Source organism: Echeneis naucrates, chromosome 18 (assembly GCF_900963305.1).
Source record: "Echeneis naucrates chromosome 18, fEcheNa1.1, whole genome shotgun sequence".
Taxonomy (NCBI): domain Eukaryota; kingdom Metazoa; phylum Chordata; class Actinopteri; order Carangiformes; family Echeneidae; genus Echeneis; species Echeneis naucrates.
Window position 1 is genome coordinate 9,526,209 of NC_042528.1, and position 21,633 is coordinate 9,547,841.

Consider the following 21,633-nt stretch of genomic DNA (forward strand, 5'->3'; position numbering starts at 1 on the left):
GCAATATATTATTTACGTAAGAAATATTACTTTGGGTTATTTTTATTATTATTATTCGTCTGTGTCTTTTCATTAAAGTATTGGGGTGTTTCACTGGAAATTGAGTTAACCAACCTGTACATTCCTACAGAGCAGAGTACTAAAGCTGCAGGGATGGGGCAGAAGTGTCCTGGGCCCTGATGCCGTGGCCCCTTGATGCATATTGACGTCCAGCCGACCAATCCGGTGTGGAGGAGAGGCCGGGTCTGGACCGGCTTGCAGACGCAGCGGGGACAGAGCTCCGGCTGCAGCCCAGCCCTGTGGCGGCTCCTGCTCTGACAGCCACTGGACCAGGTCCTGGCCACACCAGCCCGTCTGTTTCAAGCAAGGTATAATATTTTTGTATCCTTTATTTGAACTTACACAGACTTTCAAAACATTCAGTCTTGTTTTGCCCGGTGATAATTTTTCCCTCTTCTGCACTCCAGGTCAGGATGGGTCGTACATTTTCAAGATAACAAGTATACACATTTACTTCCGCTAGTGACTTTCAGAATTAAATGTTGACATCCTTTCAGCCATATATTTTGCGGTTAAGTAGTTTTATTTTGAAGACGATGTTTTATGCGTTTCTGGTGTTTAGAGTAGATTTCTTGCTAGCTTGACGAGCCGCTGCCTCGGAGGTGGCAGGAGGATTTAAGTCGATATTGCGCCGGCTGTAGTGTCGTGAGCGGACAGTTCACCGGCTCCGGTACTTTCTCAGGGCCCTATTCTGCATGGTAGGACCATTTAAAGGGGATCTTATTTGTAAAACGAAAAAGAGCAGGACAACTTCATCCAAATAGTTCCGTCCCGATGGAGGGTGTGGACTCCAAGTGTGACGCTTACGTCATTCACAGTTTCGCTGTGCTGTCTGAGGTGGCTTTATCAACAAGTGGCTTTCCTTCGTTACCAATCACACATGAGAGATCACTCCTCTGATTTTATTGGAATTTATTTGTCAGTTCCTCAGCATAGTTCTCGTCCGGCTCAGTATTGAATAGAGCAGTGTAAGGACAGATTTTAATAGAGATCAGCCTCGAAAGAAGGAATTTTATCGCAAAGTGTTTTCCTAAAAAAAAAAAAAAAATATGTTGATGCATAGCGTAGAGATGGACTTGTTTTGTGTATGTCCAGAGAAGTGCACAGAGATCATTCTGGTCACCTGTCTGTAAAGTCTGAAGTGTTGGACTGGGTCTGTCTGCGCTCGATGCAATTGAAAGTTCTTGTGGAGGGTGGAGTTCAGTATAATAAACATTTGTATTGAAATCCAAGGTAAATATGAATTAGATCTGTATTAAACTGACTGTACTACTTCCTCTGAAGGGCGTTTTACCTCCAGTCACATTGAAAATGAAACGATTCTCCTGAAGGTAGAAAGAATGTGACTGGTTTTAAAGCGAGAGGAAATCAGGAACACGTTGAGCTTAAACTAAAATGTCTGTTTGCGGCGTAAAGTAATACCAAAGTTGTCTAAAACGAATGAGAGAGATTTTGGGAGCATTATTGCAGCATTAATTCATCACACGTCAGTGGAATGGTAACTGACAAGCCCTTCCCCTGAGAACAAATGGTATGGATACATGTGCGATTTGGACAGTATAAAACAAACCCAACTGAACGATCAAATTACATTACTTAAATTATAAAACCAACTTTTCAAAAGTTGTCCGCGATAGCCTTTTACACAGTCTGAAATGTACGGCTTGCTTTGGAAAGGAGATAGCGGACGAATCGATGATAATGCGAATTTGAATAGAATGGCATCATCATGAGTGCCATCACTTCCAGAGTTACTGGCTGCTTTAAAGCATTTAGGGAAAGTAACACTGACAAAAAGCTTTTATCCAAATTAGTTTGGAATAAATTGGTTGCCCAAATTGGATTCCTGACGCGTTTGCCTGTATATTTGCTTGCTTCTTGTATGTTTTTGTGCTTCAACTCTTTGAAGAGTGATTGCTTTAGCACTCTGATCTGTCCAGATTTTCATTTGCTTGTTCATTCTTTCAATAAAATTCGAACTCGTCCTGCAAATGCATGTATTCTTCCATTCCTGGAAAACTGGAAGATGTTTATTTACATGCTTGTTCATTTATGGAATTGCTTGGATTTCAGATGGCTGACAGGGAGCTGGTGAAGAAGATGCTGCGGGCCATCCTTCAGGCCAATAAGGGCGGCGTGTCGCTGTCATGTCTGCAATCAGAGTTCAAGGAGCTGACTGGGGAGAATATACCATACAAACAAATGGGACACAACCACTTGGACGCACTGCTGGCCAGTATGCCTTCTGAAGTCCGCATGGAGCGCAACCGCTCTGGAGAGGTATGTGTGCTTTCCATTTTACTGCTACCAAAACCACCAGTATCTCATCCTGTGTTTCTGAACAGCCAGGTTCAGAAAAATAAATAAATAGATAAACTCATTCAGGCAAGTTTATTTATATGGTGAATTTCATACACAAAACAATTCAACATGGCTTACATACATATAGAGAACATACAGGGGAAAGTAACAACAGTGGCATGCATTAAAATAAAATAAAATCATATAATAATTAAAATGATGAAAGGAACATGCAGCTTTTTGGATAAGTTCAGAAATAAAAGGAAATAAAATTAAGTTGTTAGTGTGAAAGCTACTGTTCAGCATAGCAGCAGAGTGCTGATAATATTACAAAGTATTATCTGTGTGTTTACCCCACTCTCTTCAGTTGGTCTATTTCACCTCGGGGACCAATGAGACAGCCCATACAGCCAAGGTGGTGGCACGCCAGCGCAGCTCAAAGAAAACAGGCCGAGCCCACCTGGTCAACACCCAGATGAGGGTCAAACCAGCAGCACCACTTGTCCTCAATGGTAAGATATTGGATCAGCATCTTAGAGCATTTGAAAGTATTAACAAAGCTACACATATCTTTATCTTATTCTAATATATATAGTCCAAGGTTAATTCATGGACCTTTTAAAACACAGCAAGTTCCCCATGGGCATGTTATATTTCATAATTTGTGTATTGGACAGTCCAATTATTGCAACAGTTTTGTGAGAATACAAGTGATAATCATTTAAGACAGAGTCTGGCAGCTCTGTGGCTCACTGGTTGGCACTTAAGCTGCACCGCAAGACCAGCTGTTATTGGGTGTCTTGTGTGTGTTGGACCATTGTTTGTATCTTAAGACTAAAACAGAACAATGCATGTTTATAGATGCCTCAAATCTTATCCTGTTTATCAAAGACTATCTGCCTGCACTATTGAAAACACGTTTGACAGCATAGCAAACAAATGGTACAGCCCTTTTTTGGGGCAAATATCAACACTGATAAATGCCTCATGACCTGATATCATACATCATATTCCTTCATTAATATTCTACCGATTATCTGTTTTCGGATTGCGGAGGGTGCTGGAGCCAATCCCAGCTCACATTGGGAAAGGGTGGGGTACACCCTGGACAGGTCGACAGTCCATCACAGGGACAACGCACAGAGACAAACAGAAAAGAACAACCACTCACACTCACACTCAGACCTACAGAAAATTCAGTCACCACTTAAGCTAAACATGCATGTCTTTGGACGGTGGGAGGAAACCAGAGTGCCCGGGGAAACCCATGCAAGCACGGAAGAAGGCCCAAGGCCCGGAAACCAAATTTGCGACCTTCTTGTTGTAGGGCAACAAAACTAGCCACTATGCCGCCATTCTGCCCTGACCTGATCTGATTGAAGGATCATCTGATCGTTGTGAATTAAAAAAGCGAGTAAGTAATGAAATGATAGTCAAATAAGATAACTAAATAAGATTAAAGTAGAGATGTAAAATGCATAGACCATGTATAGACCATTGAGTAGCATATTTTGAAATACTGGAATGAGCCAAAAAGCAGCCCTGATAATTTGTCATTTAGAATGAAATCTCTGTGTAGGTTTCTAAGCTGCTTGAAAGAAACAGTGATGTCAGTGCCCTAAGTGGTCACTGCAGCCTGCTCTGTTAATTTCCTCAGAGTCAACCAAAAAGCCTTTTTGAAATGCTCAAAGGCCTGGATTTGGCAAATAGGCCACTGACTGCATGTTTCAGCTCTGTAAAATCCTTCTTGTCAATATGTTATTTCCTTTGAATACGGCAGGCATAGATTTTTCTGTAGTTGTGTTTTTATTCCACATTTTTGCATCAACGTATTAGATTGATCAAACTATTATAGCCTTACTAAGTTTTGGCCGCAAGTTTGTATTTAGTTCTCCTGTGGCTTCTTTGGCATCCATAACAACCACTTTGTTGACAACTTCACAACCTTTTCCAGACTCCTCTTGGCTGGTGCTACAGTGCAGCAGGACTGCAGCAAGAGAAAAGTAGAAAGTTTGTGTGTGTTGGGACTGTCACTGCAACATTAGCAAAATGCTACCTATTTGTGGTGCAGCCCAACAGGATGTAGACAAATGACTGCCCTGTTTTAACTGTTGCTCCGTGGAGATGTGCTGTTCTTTTGGCTCTAAGAATAACACACACACATGCAGCAGATAGATGCAGAAGGTTCAACACTGCGCAGGTATATGACAGTTATGTGTTACTATACATTAGTGTAAACAATCACATATGAACGTATGCAAGTGTGCAGTCACACACACATACAATGTATTTTGCGGTGCATACATGTCTGCTCGAGCTTATAATGCTGCAGAATATTCCCAAGAGTCAGACGATGCAGAAGGTGGTAGTGCAAGAAGGAGAGGAGAGAGGAGGAGTGGCAGCAGGAGGACTGGAAGAATAGAACGGCCGAGGGATGGCGAAATGGTAAGGAGGGAGGGAGTGAGCTGATGACGGAGAAGGAGAGAGTCAGAAGGGGGGAGAGTGGGGTGGGGTGTTGAGATTTGAGGCTAACAGAGCCTACAGCAGGCAGCTGAGACTCAGCTGTGAGCGAAGAGTAGCTGATTCACACAACCTCTCCATCTCTCTCCCTCACTCCCTCTTGTTCTCTCCTTCACTTCCTGAGGATATTGATATTCAGGGAGAAACAGACCAGGGATTGTGTGTCCATGCCGGTGAGGTGACGCGGCGTCTGCTCTGAAGAGTGTGTATGTGTACTGATGTTTGTCCCTTTCTGTTTTTGCATGTGAATTTAAGCTTGTGCCTGCCTGCATGTGTGACTGCTGAGTATCTGTGACGTGTCTCTCTGAAAAATTGCCTCATAAATTCACTGTTTGATTTGATTTCATTGATTGACTCCCAATAACTCTAAGGTTAAGTAGTGTATCCATTCGCTGAGAAAAGAATGATATTCGAAAATCTAAACTGCCTCTTGTAGCCTTTAGAATATGTAGGCTGATGAAGTAGCTGGTTGTTGTTTTGTCACCAAAAACATTTTAATGCGATTCAGCCGGGAGAGGGTGAGAAAGCTGGAGAAAGTTCTAGACCTTACTGAGGTAAAGAGAGATGAAGAAAAGAGTAAAGATAAAAACAAACAGCAGGAGGAAAAAAAAGGAGTGTGTGGGTGGAAGTGACTAAGGGTTATGTACAGCAAGTGTGTAATAAGATTGTCAAATAGCAGAAATGTGATGTCATGCTGCTTAAATGATGTAATATCAGTGTGATAGGAGACTGTACTAGTAGGTGCCATGTTTGAATAATTGCACGTATATTTTTGGGCTTTTTGCTGAACACTCACTCCCTGCAGGTACTGGGTATTGTAGTCATAGTAGTAAACCTGATACATTTTACATGTATTTTATTTTCCTCCGATAAGTTACTTAACTTCACAGGTGCTGGTCAGATTATTTTCTTTCTTACTTTGGAGACAGTAGGGCATGCAGTTTCCCTCTGCTCCTAGTCTTAATGCTAAACTAAGCTTACAGACTTGCCCTCGCTCCAAGGATAATGAGAGGTATCCCGGAAATAAAACTAGTGACAGCATGATCTCGAGATTCTCCTCAATCCCTGTATATGATGTCCCAGCTGATACATGAACCAGGAGCATGCTAGCCTGTGAGTCAGCCATAGTGACGTCCTGCAACAGCTATTGCAAGCTTTAATGTTCCGTGTGAGACAATAACACAATGTAGGTCCATGTTTACTCAAAAACAAAAAGTGATCCCAGACTTTACAGCCAGTCTGGGTGACAATAACCAGTGACACTGCCTCACCATTTTAAGCATAGTTCAACAAAATATTGCCATGAAATGTTAGAAGTGTAGCTTGAACTAATCTACCGAACACTTATAGGATCTTTTCAGGAAATTAATCTAACAAATCCTACAACAGAAGCTCAGGAGAAATGCTGATGTAATGGTTTTCAAGGTATTACCATCTTCATTTGGGATGTGTTGTTGTTGATGTCATCACATTCACTGCATCCACAGATATTTAATTGCCTATGCCCTCCAGTCAAAGACACTATGCTAACTCTTTAAGACCATAGTTTTATTTCTTGTGTTTGTTTTGTTTATCTCTTTTTTCAGCCAAACCTCAAACCTCACTGAGGCAGCCAAACCACCGTGGGCGAGGTGGGGGTAGAGGAGGTGGTGGTGGACGTGGGCTTGGACATGGAGACTTCAGACAGTCAAGGGACATGAGGGATGGCCAGCCAGAGAGTAAGACTGGGGCTTATCCAAACAAGATCTCTAATCAGAACACCCCCAGCAAGAGAGGAAACCCCCCTGGAGAGAAGTGAGTGAGCAAGAGGGCTTTAGAAATGAGATGGAGTAAGTTTGTTTAGTAAACTTTATGTTGTTTGATGTTTGAAATTGATGATGATTGGAAATTAATCTCAAGTCGGATCTTTTTGGCGCAGGGGAACAAAAAAATCCCCTGCTGATTTGCAATTCTAAAGGCTCTTAGTTTGAATGTGTCAACATCAGCTCACTTACCAACCGTTAAACCCTGCCTCAACACATTTGTGGGATTCTACAGTGCAATTATATGTACAAGTCGCCAACCAGACTTCTAGACTGTTTTGGAGGAACGCGCAAAAGACTAATGTGTTCAGAAAAGCAAGTTCTAAAAATATCCTGAATGAAATAGTAAGTTGATCAAATAAAAAAATATATATATATTTCGTTATTTAGGAATTACAGGGAGTGCCACATTGTTAAGCACTTAATGTTTTCTTGGAAGTAATCCATACATAGTGTCTTTCTTTCTTTCTTTCTTTTGCTTTTGCTGAGTGCTGTCTCTCTCTGGCCCCCTCTCCTCCCACCTGTGTGATCTGAGTTGAATCAGAATAGGCTGCTGGTGAATAGCAGCCGGGTTGAACTCTGGTTGGTTTATGAGTCCAAACAGCCTCCCTGCTGCTGCTTATTCAGCACTAGGCTGATGATGTGCCCTCTAGATTATTCTGGTTCTCTCTTTCTCTATGTCTTTCTGTATATGGCTCAGTCTTACTCTCTTTTCCTCTGTCTACCTCTTTCTCTTTGTTTGCGTTTGGTGCCAATATATTTTCTTAAATCAGTACTTGTGTCAATAGACTTTGTCCTCATGCTGCTGCTGTCCTCATGAGTGAAACCTCTGATTTATTGTTGCCCAACATGAGATATCATCTGTTTTCATTGCTTAAACAGTGAATTGAGATTAATTCAGCATATTGACTTGCTCTCCCATCTCTATCTATCCATGGCTCTGTTCGTCTATCCACTGTGAAAACAACTGACATCAGTCCTGTGTCTGTGTCACTATGGGGGTCCAGTGGGCCACTGGCGCTCCAAAGAACAATGGGGAAACAGGGTGGGAAGCCTGATGTGTTGGCAGAGGACACAAGCCCAAAGTAGGGGGGATATGAGTCCTTTCTAATCCCCGCTCTATTCTTTGGTAGATTAACACTTCTAAACCGACACAGAGTGAATCAGCACATCTCTCTGTATCCCTCTAGAACTTCCATTGGATGTATACTGGCACTATCATCATTTGTATGTGTGTGTGTGTGTGTGTGTGTGTGTGTGTGTGTGTGTGTGTGTGTACACTATGGGATGTCTGGAAGCACAAGTGGTATATTCAGCAAATTAAATGAGACAATCAACAATGAATTTATGTGTAGCTAAATTAGATTTTTTTTTCTGACAGAACAATGCACATGAGTCAAGGAGGTTTGCCTGTGCCTGGATGGAAAAGTTTTGTTGTGTAGGCATACACTGGCTCCACTTGCAGCCAGTGTGTTGAACATGGCTAGATGGCTAGAGAAGAGAATGATGGGACATTGTGTAGAAAAGGGTAAACCTATATAGGTCTATATATAAGGTCTTGCAATACGTACTGCATGCCAGCACAAAAACCAAGCCATTAAGTACTCTGAGTCTGCTTTAAACCTGAAATTAAATTGTGGCAAGACATGGACAAAAAAAGTTTGTAAAGCTCCAAGTGTTGCCTAAAGCACAGTGGCCTTAATAATCATGGTAAGGAAGAAGGTTGAAATTACCAAGACTCTTCCTAGTTGGACCTTGGTCATGAAGGTGACCAGAACCCAATAGTCAATTTTGAAGAGCTTCAGCCTGCTCTTAGTTTCTATTTTACTTTCTGTGGCACTGTATGTATGGATGATAAAGTCTGTGACACCTTTTCACTGCGATTTAAGGTCACAAAGATTGAAATGGGCTTTTATGTTTAGCAATCACTTGCTTCCATTTTTAGCTGTGTGACCCTGAAGTTGTGTCTGAAGAGAGAGTGGCGGTGAAGGAATTGCTAAAGTAGAGGACAAGATGAACTTAAGTGAAACTAAATGCTGTTGCATTGTTGTGTGTACACAAAGAAATAGGTATTTCACATTGTACAGACATCTCCCCATGCAGCCACAATTTCTCACTGTCTTTGTCACTGAAGGATCACCTAATATGTTAAAGTGCAGTGTCATACCCAGTGTGTAGATATCCCACAACCATTGTTCTGGACCAATGGGGGATGGAGACAGTTTGATTAATGGGTTGTATTATTGAGGACAAACCAAAAAGACTGTGTTACAGTGAACTTTGGCAGGTTATCTGGTTAGACTTTGAGATTTTAGCAAAGTCATTTTTGATCTTATCTCAGAGCTTCGTTGAATCCAAGAGTAAATAATGATCTATTTTGCAGCACCGTTAGACCTAAACAACTAAACAAATTTAAACTTAAATTTGGTGCTCTTTTAACTGTGTAGAGGGATGTCACCAGATTTGGAAGTTTTAAAAGTGAGACAGTTTGTCTTGTCACAGTTATTTTCTCCTACAGAACAATGAGAAAGTGAGCCTCATGCTTGTTTTGTTGCCTTGTGTCCAGGCCTGACAAGAGGATGACCCTCCCGTCAAGGTTTCATAAGGAGGTGCACGCTCACCTGTCCAGAAACCCCCAACAGATTGGTTGTAAGTAGGACAACTGCTTTTTCTTACACTTTAAAATACATCTAGTGTAGTTTTTTGTCTTCTAAATAATGCTGCCAGTACCAGATTTCCATTGTCATTCTGTGTCTTTGTGTGGTTAGATCGAATCTAATCATCCCTTATTGGCCCTTATGGTTTTGTGATATTTAAAAGCAACAGAAATCCCATTTCAGTTGACTTTATAAGACGTTTGAAATTATATCCCTCTCAAATATATGCTATCCATATGAGCCCTCATCATCTCCCACTGCCCTTTACTTAAACTAAGGATGTGTTTGTTATCATGTTGCCTGTTTGAAGAAAGGCCACATTTTGTGTAGTCACAAAGCACTGGCCTGTAATAAGCTGCAAAGTTCTGGGGCACATGTTTTAAAAGGATCCACAGTAGGCCCATAAAGGCAGCGAAAACTGTTAAAGCTGTGAACCAGACTGGTTTACATGCCTGTGCTTTCCTTATATCCGACAACCTTGACTGAAGAAGTAATTTGGTTGGTGGAGATGTTTATACACTCTAAATTGACTGGTATCAGAAACTGTTGAGATTGTTGATCAAGAGCTAGCTGGTTAGCATGCTAACTTCAGTAGAAATTAGTTTATGTTGGAGCTGCTATCTACACTAGAGAAAGATCTTGTAATGTGAGCTTTTAAAATGTCCGATAGACTGCTAAACTAACATTTGTGTTGGCTAAGTAGTGATAGTGTTGTTATTTTATATTTATTTTATATTTAAAAATAACGTGTTTGTAATTTTCTTGTGATTATCTTATAAAATCAGGGGCAAAAGAAAACTTATCTGGTTGCGACTCTTCTATGAGCCTTCTCTCTCTCTCTCTTTTTTTTTTTTTAAAGTCAGATCAGCTTCTTCTTTCAACACTCAAGTGCCTTTGTTTTGGAGAGAAGCACACTGTGCATCTACCATTTCAGAGGCTGGATGATCAAAATTGGTAGTAGCTTTGTCTGCTTGCAGGTGTTTGTGTGTAATCTCTCTCCTATTGATTTTTGATCCTTCAGCACCCTTAAATCTGAATGACAGCCTTGGTTTGGGGAAAGGAAAGCCTTACAACCCTCAGCAGGTCCAGGGTCGCATCAGGGAGATCCTGGGGAAGTACAGTAACGGGTTCTGGGTATCAAAGCTGCCTCAGATCTACAGAGAGCTGTACAAACAGGACCTACCCACAGAGGCAATCAAAGACCTGGAGACCTGGACGCACATTTGCACTGTATTATTCCTTATGCTTTTCCTTATGTTGTTTTTTATATGCTGGATGTTATTTGTTTTCAGGTTAGCAATCTTGTACGCCCACATATTCCATTCCCATGTAATTTACCTCCATGTAAAAACGCCATAAACCTCAAAATATATACAAAAAAATCTTATCTCATGCTGGTTTAGAAAATTCTGTTAATTCAGTTCCAATTATAGAATTTATTTGGTGTAAATCACAGATTTGTTTCAGATGATAAGGAAGCTTTTTATCTTTCTATCAGGTGTTCAATATCACAAGTTAAACTTCAATTATGTATTATTGTAAACAGCAATTCCTAATTCATGAAAGTCTTGTGTTCACTCTATTATAATGTGTCATGCCCCTTTCCTCTTTTAGGTTGAGAAAACCTGCAGCAGCAACTCGTCGGAGCTGCTTCTCTACCCAGCCAAGGAACAAACCAACACATGCTCCCCTTCACCCATTCTTAACCCAAAATCCACCTCTGCCTCTGTCCCTGCTTCAAACACCCCTAAAGATAAACCCTTGCATTCCCCTGCCCAACAAAGACCCCCCGCTACCCATCTGACTTCCCCTGGTTCTTGCTCTCCTCAGTCTCTGCCATCATCCTCCTCATCGCCAAGCCCTCCTTCCTCCCCAACCACACTCAGCCCTGACCTGAAGCTGAAACTGGAAGAGCTGCTGGTGAAGTATTCCAATGGCCTGTGGGCACATGCATTACCCAGGCTTTTCCAGGACACCTACAAAGTCAGTAACAAAAGACCACAACATATATCTCATAACACGATTCTGGAGCAAGCAGCACTTAACATTTTTAATATTTAATTTCATTTATTTACAAGACCAAACTGCCTGGACATGTCCTGGAAAACCTTCATCTACTTGCCGACATCTGTACCATTGACTACCCGATGCCTGACAACCCCAAGAGGGCCATCCTGTACAGGAGGAGCAGCACGGAAGGGGGCGGAGAGGATGAAAACTGCAATAGGAGGAACTCAACAAACAGTGATGAGGAGCTGAAGGTGAGGCAGGAGCTCGGAAGGAGGCTCAGTAACCAGGCGGTCCCTGCTCTGCAGATCCCAAAAGAGGAGTACCCCTCTGTGCTGGTGGTGGAGGCCACTAACACCAACGGAGTTATACTCAGGTAAGAGAGTATTGTGACTATGAATGTGCTGCAAGACACAATTGGTCCTGGATGTCCCATGGCGTCTCCTCTCTCAGGTACATTGGTGAAGGTTACTCCCAGGCCCAGGAGTCCATGGAGGATGAAATGAGGGAGTTTTACGGCCTGAACCAAAGCAGTCCAACCCCTTTGTCATCTCCATGCTCCGGCCAACTTGTCGCTGTCAGAGCTGAGGAGGAGGAGGAGATTCTGAGGGCACAAGTCTGTGAGGTCATGTCTGAAAAAGTCAAGGTGAGAGGTCAGAACAGGTTGACTTTCATAAGATATGAGCAAGGTTAGAAGTTGGACACTGATCTCCTCCTACGTCCTTCTTTACAGATTTGTTTAAACTTTCAAAATTGATTTGAAAGTCATTGCAAAATGTTTTTTTTTTTTTTAATCATTTGAAGTGCTGTGGTGATCCTGTGGTCTTTGCCTTTGGCTCTGCAGGTGTACTATGTGGATCATGGCTTCTCAGAGGTGATCAGCAAAACCAAAGTGTTTGAGCTGCACGAGAAGTTCTTCAAACTGCCTTTCCAGGCAACCAAATGCAAATTAGCAGGTGGGTCTGACAGAACACCTCATCTTTACCACCAATTAAAAGACCAATATTTTTCTTTACGAATCTTCTTTCTTCTCCGAGCTTCTGGCTCAAATTAATGTTAACTATGTATGTTTGTGAGTCCAGGTCTGGAGCCATTCTGTCAGGAGCTTGCAGTGCTGAAGAAGTTTGAGATTATGGCAAGTGGTAGGATTCTGTTGGCTGAGATCCTAGAGCGAGGGCAGACCCCCCTTGTAGTCCTGTATGACACATCACAGGATGATGACGTCAACATCAATGCTGCTTGCATGAAAGCTCTGCAGGACAGGACTCTAGCCAGCCCGTTACAGGTAGAAAAGATAAATGTACATAATAAGAGTATAAATGTAGCCAGCACACTAATCATCTATCACTTGCTCTCCACAGGTGAACAGTGCTTACATGAATGTGACGGTCAGCAGTGTCTGCTCAGATGGGACCATCTACTGTCAACTGCCATCAAGAGGCCTTGCCAAGCTGAATGAGATACTGGAGAATATAGAGATGTACTTCCACTCACAGGTTAATGCCATGATACATTTGATTTCTTGGTGCCTTTTGGGTCCATTGAAGCTCCATGGTGATCATATATATTTATATATTCAATTATGACTAACATAACCACTGTAGTTCAGTTTGAGTTTAGTGATATCCCGGTGCTATAAATCACCATGTGAGCACCATGTTTATTAATTCATGACAGAAACTATTCCCTAACACATACATTATTCATTCCTGTTTACGTGAAGAAATAGCACCAAGATTACTGAGCATTTAAAACTATTTAACAAAACAGCCGTCCTCTTTACACAATGGGTGAGTGACAGAGTTTGAAGTTTAATAATGCCCTATTGATTTTGCTCTATTCTGCGACATATTGAAAGTATAACAAACACAGAGTTAATTTTATGATTATAAGCTTAAATAGTTGTATTGCTTTATAAAGCAATGTACTATAGTTCCTATGATGTGAATGATTTATTGCAGGCCAACTTTTGGCTCTGGAACTCTGCCGCTGTATTTATTGTGTCTTCAAAGCATTTGATTACCGAATGAATTTGCTTCTCCGTGTTCTATCCACAACTGCTTGTTTTGTTTTGTTTTTCTGCTTGTCAGCCTTTTCTTGATGTAACTTTAAATGTTATTAGGTGTAGTGTGTCTTGTCTAATTGCGTATATCTTTGTAAAAATCTCCCTTTCTTGCTTTGTGCTTATGCATCTGACCAGAGGCTTTGCTGTGTGTGGTGTGCTCATCCTAACATGTTTATTTTTGGCTACATATTGTCAGGGAGTGAACAGAATAGGCTCACACGTTCTTCTTAAAAGCTTTTTGTGAATGTATTTGTGCTCTGCTGCTTGTCTCAGCTGGAGTTGTGGACAGATTGAGATTAGGCTAATAATCTGGAGTTAAGACATTGCCAAGCTACTTAATCTGTTAGCAGCACGTTGGAGCCCATGCTCTTCTACGTGTGCCACTGCCGTCCTTTAAAGCTGGTGACTGGAAGTTTATCTCAGTGGTATGGTAAACATAGCATGCAGGCTTAAAGGAACTTTGTCATTATCCTGACGTTCTTTTTTGAGGCCTCAACCGTGATCATCACAAGAAACATTACAAGCAATGTTTAAATAGGTCAAGCATGAGAAAAACGTAAGATATATAAAATAAACAACACACTGATGTCTGTCAATGGATTTAAAGATGGTTGGGCAGATGGTTACATGGCCAATTATGTCCTGGGTCGGTGGAAATGTAAAGTGACGGTTCAGCAGAGGACATGGGTGACACCACATTAGATTTATAGCCTGGAAACAGTGCCTCCAAAGGGTGATAATTAAATTTACTCTATGGCATATGTTTGTCTAAACCCTTTTCCATTTCGAGTAACAGCAAATCTAAACTTTGATGTCACCATTGTGTACACCTGCAGTAGACTGGGCAGAGTTGTGAAATGTGAATTTTTACGCTGTCATTTTATGACAGTCATAAAGCAGAAGTTACACATACTTGTAAACCTCACCGGGATGGTCATATATTAACAATGATTACAGGTCTTGTTTCTTGATGAATTGTGTTGAGGAGTATTTTTTTTATTCCAGGTAACTTCAGAGTTTCTGGTATCCAAACCCTTTTGTGGGAAAGGCTGTATGGCTCGCTTTAAAGGCAAATGGTCGCGTGTCGAGGTAAAATTTAGCTTTTCCAATAGCTCACACTGTGAATTGTTGCACATGTCCACACGCATAAGAGAGGATTTTATAACACACATGTTTAGCCAAGATGCAAAAGAAATACATCCCACTACTTTAAAGGTGTGTATGACATGTGAGTGTTTCCCCTGCTGTTTCTTTGTTTAGATCACTAACCTTCATGGCAGCAGAGTGCTGGACATCCTGTTCATTGATGTAGGTGTCCAGGCATCTGTAGAGGTTTTTGAGCTGAGAGAGATCCCGCCACTATTCCTTCGTGAGCTTATGGCTATCCCACCGCAGGTCAGTATATGTGTCTTCCATGGACTCATAGTTCCTTACCTCAGTGTAATGCACATCCTAAATAAAAAGCTTTGTTTAGGCTGTGAAGTGCTGTCTAGCAGACCTGGCTGTCACTGTTGGATCCTGGACTCCAGATGCTGTCCAGTGGCTGCGAGAGAAAGTGCTTAACGTCACTGACTGCAGCATGAAGGTAATTGTCTTTCTGTCTATAGCTAGCAAATCAGCAGCAACAAAATATTCTTCCAGGATAAAATACTACATATGAAGTTTGAATGTTTTTGCCTTCATTCCTTTCTGTCTTCTTCTATGCTTGCTATACCTTCCTCTTTTTATTGCCCTCTAGGTTGCCAAAGTAGATGAAACCAAGCGCTGTGTCTATGTCCACCTGTTCACCGATAAGAACTTCCACGACCCAGCCCGCAGCCTCAACCATCAGATGGTCCAATCTGACTTGTTCAAACAGCAACCAGATGTTTTCCTGACAAGCCACAGGTTTTTTTCTGCTTTCTACTTACCTGTGTTTTGATCTACCTTACATATCAGTTTACACACTAAGATTGTATTTCTTAATTTAAACTCACAGCCCTGCTAAGATCTCCACAGCAAACTTATCATCTAAGACTTCCAGTACCAGTGAATCCTACAGTCCTACGTCAACTTCTGTCCCAGCCAAGCCTCATCTCAGAAGGACTCTGTCAGGCTCCAGAGGAGGAAATACCACCACCATCAGCACTCCACCAGAGACCCCATCCTCCCCTTCACCCTCTCTTCCATTACCACCACTACTGGAGCTGCCTCCAGCTGGTAATGATATTATTAGATGAAGAAAAATTTAAAAATCTCATAATATTTATGCAAATCAGCCATTTATGCATCGGTGGAGTTCAGTCCAGGGTTTGGCCTTACTGAAGCCTAGATTTTTGTTTTCTCAGGAAACAACATAGATGTTTATGTGTCAGTGGCATGCCATCCAGGACACTTTGTGCTGCAGCCCTGGAGAGATATGTACAAACTGGTTGTGTTGATGGGAGAGATGATTCTTTACTACAACAAAACTGAAGAGAAACCGCTCAACATACAGAAGAATCAGATATATGCTGCTAAAGTGGAGAACAAGTGAGTTAAGCATCAATGAAATCTGATTTCATTTTGTGAAAATTGTGGGTGCAAGTGAAGATTTGATCTTCTGTTACTGCCGAATGATGCATTTAAACCTGTTGAGTCTATTAGTGGTGGCGAATTTCTGCTAACATGTTGTGCTCTGCCTAAAGATAACAAATCATCATCATCTCTTCTGTCAGTTGGCATCGTGTGTTGGTGAAGGGAGTTCTGACCAATGGCTTGGTGTCTGTGTATGAACTGGACTATGGTAAACATGAGCTTGTCAGCTCAACCCAGCTAAGGCCTCTGATCAAGGAGTTCAGACAGCTGCCGTTCCAGGGTATCACTGCTCAGCTGGCTGGTGAGTAGAGTCAAGCAAAATGTCAAAAATGTCTTCCAGTGGACAGTAGAGTCTGATGGGAGTCACTGATGCCATATGTAATGTCTACCTAAGCATCAGCACTTTTACATGACATTGTCCGATTTTTAGCACAATGGAATGAATATCACAGCAGTCACAATTGGAAAAGCTTAAAAACTTATTCTACCTATGGTGCCTTGAGAGTTTTAGGTACTGACCATGAATCTCTGCATCCCTGAGTCGAGCATTGGTTCTGGAAATCAAAAATAAATAAATAGGTCGATAGAAAAATCCTATATGTTAATATTGTGATATTTTTTGAAACTTGAATTCCCTACACAGGCCTGAAGCCGAGACAGTGGTCAGAAGAGGCTTCCATCGTTTTCAGGAACCATGTGGAGAAGAAACCACTGGTGGCCCAGCTGGAGGCCATACAGGAAGCTGCTAACCCATGGGACAGAAAGTTGATGGTCTTTCTAGTCGACACCTCACAGGAAGAAAGGGACATATGGGTGCATGACATCATGGCTGAGTTTGCTGATGAGCAATGAGCTGTAGACAAGAGGGGGATGTCAGAAGGTTTTACTAGTTAAGCAGTCGTCCTCTGCTCAGTTACAACACATTGAGGTTTGCATAGCGGAAATAAAATATTCATCTTTATCTAGTTACCATTAAGCCAGACTGGTATGGGAATGAAAACGAAAAGAAAACAATGAACTTGGAGGAGAAGTTTTAAAAGGAAGGGAAATTGAGGGGAATGGTTGGATGTGGAGACAGCTGTGAACAGAGAGATATGAGGTATCGACTTCACAGCTGCTTGTTATGTTAGGGGCTGTACAAGGATGTTATGATGTGATTTAGAGTGACTGCAGTGTGACCAGTGGACAAAACCCCCATGTATGATTTTGTGGTTAAATATAAACTTGCGACAAATATTGACAGTACAAAACCTGAAAAATCTTTCCAATAGTCTCCTAAATGAGACACCATGCATTCTTATCCTATTGAGTAAAGGCTTTAATCCAAGTATCCAAGAGCACATCCAGGTTTATTGTGTGCTTTACTAGGGGCTGACTGTATATCCTTAACTCCGCCAATAAGAGGGAAAAAATGTTTCAAATTTGCTCAGCAAGTCCCAAATGCTCAGAAAAACTACACGCATTTGTTTAAGTTCTGCTATTTGGACGAAATGTGTGATTATCGGGCAGTTTGAGGGCGAACATTCTTCAAAAAGGAGGCGAAACGGAGTGAATCACAAAGAGGAGTTACTCACAATTTTGAGACAGTATATTTATTTTGGGATTAATTTATTTCAGCTCAGAGACAAAAAAACGAAATGCCTTCATGGTAAATGACAGGAGTAGTGTCTTAAATGTAATTGTTTTTCTAGCTACCCCACCCCCCATTTTTTTAGCACATGCATGCTAGCACAGTCTGCTGCAGTTCCTGAATAAACAAGGCACAGGAGTTAACTGGGTTGGTTGATAAGTGATACACTTAATATCAGATATGTTGTGTGTGTTTTTTTACTCTGACATCAGTTGTTTTCAGTGGTTCAGTGCTCACCCTGACCCTGCATTTACTGTAAATAAGCATTGTTTTGGGATTTTCCATTCCAACTGAAAGACTGAATGGACAGCTGATGAAAAGCTAAATTGTGACCATTATGTAAACAAGATAAATGTAACTTTTTCAAATTTATTTATTTATTTTGAAGAAAAAAAGACACTAACATATCAGTGAAATGCATGTGTTAAAACCCAAGTCCTGACTCCGGTGACAGCAGTGGCTCATCCGCCTCCTCTCCACCTGTGAAACACTGCTGCTGCGTTAATTTTAGGAGATTAAAGATTGATCTTCTTTCTTATTCTGTGACCATACGATGTTAATTTCAGCAGATTACATGTGCTACATGGTGCAGATCTTACTGAGTTGTGTGCGCATATAGTTTGATGTTATAATAATAAACAGATTAAGTTACCAGTAGTGTTAAACTAGTAAATTTTCAAATAGAAGATAATTTGATTTTCTGGTCATGGTTGACCTGATGTGGGATTTTATTGTGAAATGTGACTTTTTCTGACACATCATGTTTTTGGATGTTAAAATGCTTCTACAACTATGAAGACAGAAATGCTGACAAAGCTCTAAGCTGCACTGTCGTTAACAATTGACAGGTAACACAAATTTTATGTATATTTAACTTATTTTCTCTAGATAATAATTATTACTTTGTCATTTTATTTTTGTTTAACAGCGATCAGGAGGTGACTAAAGACATTTTGGAATAAAGTCTGTATGAGAGGTTAACATGTTATCAGTTCATTCAATTATTTCTTGCATTGTGCCTTAAAATAGTGTGACGTTTCTGAGTAAATAGCAAAACTGTTTTAGATTTCTTTATTAAAATAGCAAAACATTTCAATTGTTTATACATGAGTTATCACTGCAAAACGTTAATGTACCCACTAAAAGAAGAGCCCCTGAGAACAATGTTACTCCATTTTCAATTCATTATTTTTACAATTATGACAGAATTAGGCACACATTATGCGGTAGATGTCAATGCCTACGTTACCAAAATGAGAACACTGGGTAAAATAACTGTGTTCCTTATCTTTGGAACTATTCAGCAGAACTGTTTATGATTCCTTTTCAGCAGCTAGCGAATGGAGAGCATCATCACGAACTCTGATGAAAAGAAGAAAGAAGACAAAATAGTCCAAGTTCAGTCAGTGTTGAGTTCAATTGACTTAAGTGGAAGAGGCAATTGTACATATAAAATATAACCCATGAATATGATCAGCAAACACATGCTTTCTACTGCTTCAACACCCACCTTCAAAGTCAATGTTTCCATCTGCATTAATGTCCAGCTCCTTCAGGATTTCCTCCAGTTCTCCTTTCTTCAGCTTCTCTCCCAGCATTGTCTTCACTGCCTCCTTCATCTCATCCTGGTTGATGTTTCCATCTCCATCCAGGTCAAACTGTCAAAAACACATAAATAAGGAGGTTGTAACTGCTTGATAGGTTTTGTATTTGTGGCTCTCGCTGTTTGTGTTTTCAAAGTTGGACACTACAATTTATTTAGCATATTTATTTCATTTAAAAAAGGATTTTTTATTGACAGTCTAATATACATAAAGCAGACTTATTATATGGCAGCTCACATTCACAGAGCACTGAACATTTCTGTCAACTTGCCCTAACTCAATATCGAGAAAATGAGTAACCTGTAAAAAGGCTGATTGGAGCTCCTTGAGTCCCAGCATGTCAGCGGTCTCTCCCATCATCCTGGGTCCCATCAATTCAATAAAATCCTCAAAGTCCATTAAGCCTCCCACTATGAAGAGAAAACACAAAAATACACCATTTTCAGGGTGAAAAAATAAAGGTCTTGCTCAGAATTCTTTTAAATAGCATTGCTTATTTCTTAATGGCCCGTATTAACTCACTTCTCATTTTTATCTGTTGCACTATCTCCAGCAGCTCCATTTCTGTGGGCATGTATCCCATTGTCCTCATACACTCAGCAACATCCTTGTAGTTCAGATAGCCATCTTGGTCATAGTCAAACTCTTTGAAAGCTTCTTGGAGCTCTGTAAGAAAGGTCAGAGAATCAAACATAGACCACAGCTCCAATAGTGCTTTGTTTTTTATACTCTGAAATATACATTACAGGCAGTAATTATATGGGTGGGATTTTCTAAATGTGGTGAGATATTTGTAGTAAATCAAAGAGAGATTGCAATGTTGAAACCAAGATAAATAAAAAGTTTTGCTTAGTCAGATATATTCATTTTTCAAATATTGCTTGCACTACAGCTGTCATGTTGATAATTCTAATGTTATTCAATATACAAATGAATCTGTTGTAATGACACTTACCATCTAACTCAGCCTGAGCCAGTTCTCTATCCTGCAGAAAATGGAATTAACACATACTACAATTTAATATCCGAGGGCATGAAGTACCAACATATACTGACATCAACTTTTAATAATTCTTACAATGGCTAAAGCTTACTACAGTATACTTTCAGATATCAAGATTACATGTTTGAATTAATGCAATGAGGTGGGCATTGTACAATGACACAACATATGGAAGACAGACGACTGTCCTGTGGTACACAGAGGAGAATCATCTACAGGTACAGTTTGGGTAAGTTATTAATAACCTTTGAGTTGAAAAGGTAAAGATTTTCAAGTTGAATCAACCAGTGCTCTTCATCTGGATAACCCTAAAGAAGAGTGACATTAAGCCCCAACTAATGAGCTCCTAATACGGCAGACACACCAGGCTTAGTCACCAAGCTCCAGAGAGATCAGGAACAAGACTTCCACTTCACCTCTGACGGGCAATTTTGTCTGATGTGACGAGCCTTTAACTGATAATGAGCATCCACTTTATAGTTGGGATCTAAGTTTTAAGCTCTTAAGCATATAAATAAAAGATTTGGAAGAATTTTAGAAAAATTGAAAAATTGCCTCAGCGCATGGCTGAGATCAAGGTGCTGTAAACTGACAAAAAGGTAAAGTTTTACTACAACATTAATAGAAACACGACTTAAATCTGGCAGGAATGTGAGCATTTTTGCTGAAAGGGAAACAGGCTCTCACAGACTATAACATCATCATTTACAGGTGGAAGGTCACAGCAGAGGTTAGATAGCACTATAAACAAGGGGAAGAGAGGGAGAACAAGAAGAGGCACCTCACCACATTTAATACAAATCACTGAATGTGGTTGTGAGTTACTTACCGACCCAAAAATGCTGTTGAGCACAGAGATGTAGACTTTGTTCTTACTTTCAGTGTTTTTCTTGGCCTTCTTTGATGATTTCTTGGGTGTGTCAGAGACTGAACCAGATGGGGAGTCCTGACTCACCCCAGATTTGCTGAAAAATCGTTTAAAAACAAAACAAACAACAATTAATATTTTATGTGACTATGTCTGTACTTCCAAAATTGCACTGAATGCGACAGAAAAATGTAGAGAACAGTTTTCCCTAAATGTACCCGTCTGTTGAGTTTGAGTTGACAGAGGTTGTGGAAGGTGTCCTCTCTCCTGCCGTAGACATGCTGTTGGCGAAACAGAGACCTACATTGTCTATCCAGAGGGAACACACTGGAGTTGCACCAAAAATATTTTTTTGAAAGGAAAAGACCAGGTTGCAAAACCATTTAAAGCATATTAATTGAAAACTGATATCACCTTACAATTAATCTGTTTCCCATCTGGCTACAAAATATTTGATATGAATCCAGTTTATCTTACCTTAATTCCCCCTCCTAAAAGGCGAGAAAAGAAAACAGGAACCAGAGCAGCACAGCTCTTCTCGTCCTCCTTTAGTAGTCCGG

The 21,633-nt window shown here is 40.7% G+C and overlaps 2 protein-coding genes across 3 annotated transcripts; one reads left to right on the forward strand and one right to left on the reverse strand.

Annotated features, from left to right (window-relative positions):
• The first annotated feature begins 283 nt into the window (after window positions 1–283).
• On the forward strand, window positions 284–18,568 carry tdrd7b (tudor domain containing 7 b). 2 transcript variants are annotated; one of them, XM_029526306.1, is made up of 20 exons: window positions 284–368; window positions 2,134–2,340; window positions 2,729–2,873; window positions 6,468–6,675; window positions 9,250–9,332; window positions 10,362–10,570; window positions 10,955–11,323; window positions 11,419–11,723; window positions 11,801–11,993; window positions 12,192–12,303; window positions 12,430–12,632; window positions 12,709–12,843; window positions 14,418–14,501; window positions 14,673–14,807; window positions 14,887–14,997; window positions 15,151–15,299; window positions 15,391–15,611; window positions 15,740–15,923; window positions 16,109–16,269; window positions 16,612–18,568. In XM_029526306.1, the coding sequence occupies exons 2-20, from the start codon at window positions 2,134–2,136 to the stop codon at window positions 16,818–16,820; spliced, it is 3,423 nt and encodes a 1,140-aa protein (XP_029382166.1). In that variant the 5' UTR covers window positions 284–368; the 3' UTR covers window positions 16,821–18,568. The 2 variants fall into 2 exon arrangements, with proteins under 2 accessions (XP_029382166.1, XP_029382165.1); XM_029526305.1 differs by lacking the exon at window positions 284–368 and adding an exon at window positions 665–758.
• A 363-nt stretch (window positions 18,569–18,931) lies between these two features.
• On the reverse strand, window positions 18,932–21,353 carry LOC115058855 (calcium-binding protein 2-like). The gene is made up of 7 exons (XM_029526400.1): window positions 21,292–21,353; window positions 21,035–21,170; window positions 20,158–20,188; window positions 19,725–19,868; window positions 19,503–19,612; window positions 19,109–19,256; window positions 18,932–18,960 (listed from the first exon to the last, which is right to left on the reverse strand). The coding sequence occupies exons 1-7, from the start codon at window positions 21,351–21,353 to the stop codon at window positions 18,932–18,934; spliced, it is 660 nt and encodes a 219-aa protein (XP_029382260.1).
• Window positions 21,354–21,633: the final 280 nt, after the last annotated feature.

Coding starts and splice junctions, on each gene's coding strand:
- LOC115058855 (XM_029526400.1), bottom strand. CDS start 21,353: ATGTCTACGGCAGGAGAGAGGACACCTTCCACAACCTCTGTCAACTCA. Junction 21,171..21,291: donor AACTCAAACTCAACAGACGG/GTACATTTAGGG, acceptor ACGATTTTTCAG/CAAATCTGGGGTGAGTCAGG. Junction 19,613..19,724: donor GCAACAGATAAAAATGAGAA/GTGAGTTAATAC, acceptor TTCTCTTCATAG/TGGGAGGCTTAATGGACTTT.
- tdrd7b (XM_029526305.1), top strand. Junction 2,874..6,467: donor AGCACCACTTGTCCTCAATG/GTAAGATATTGG, acceptor CTCTTTTTTCAG/CCAAACCTCAAACCTCACTG. Junction 15,612..15,739: donor ACTGGAGCTGCCTCCAGCTG/GTAATGATATTA, acceptor TTGTTTTCTCAG/GAAACAACATAGATGTTTAT.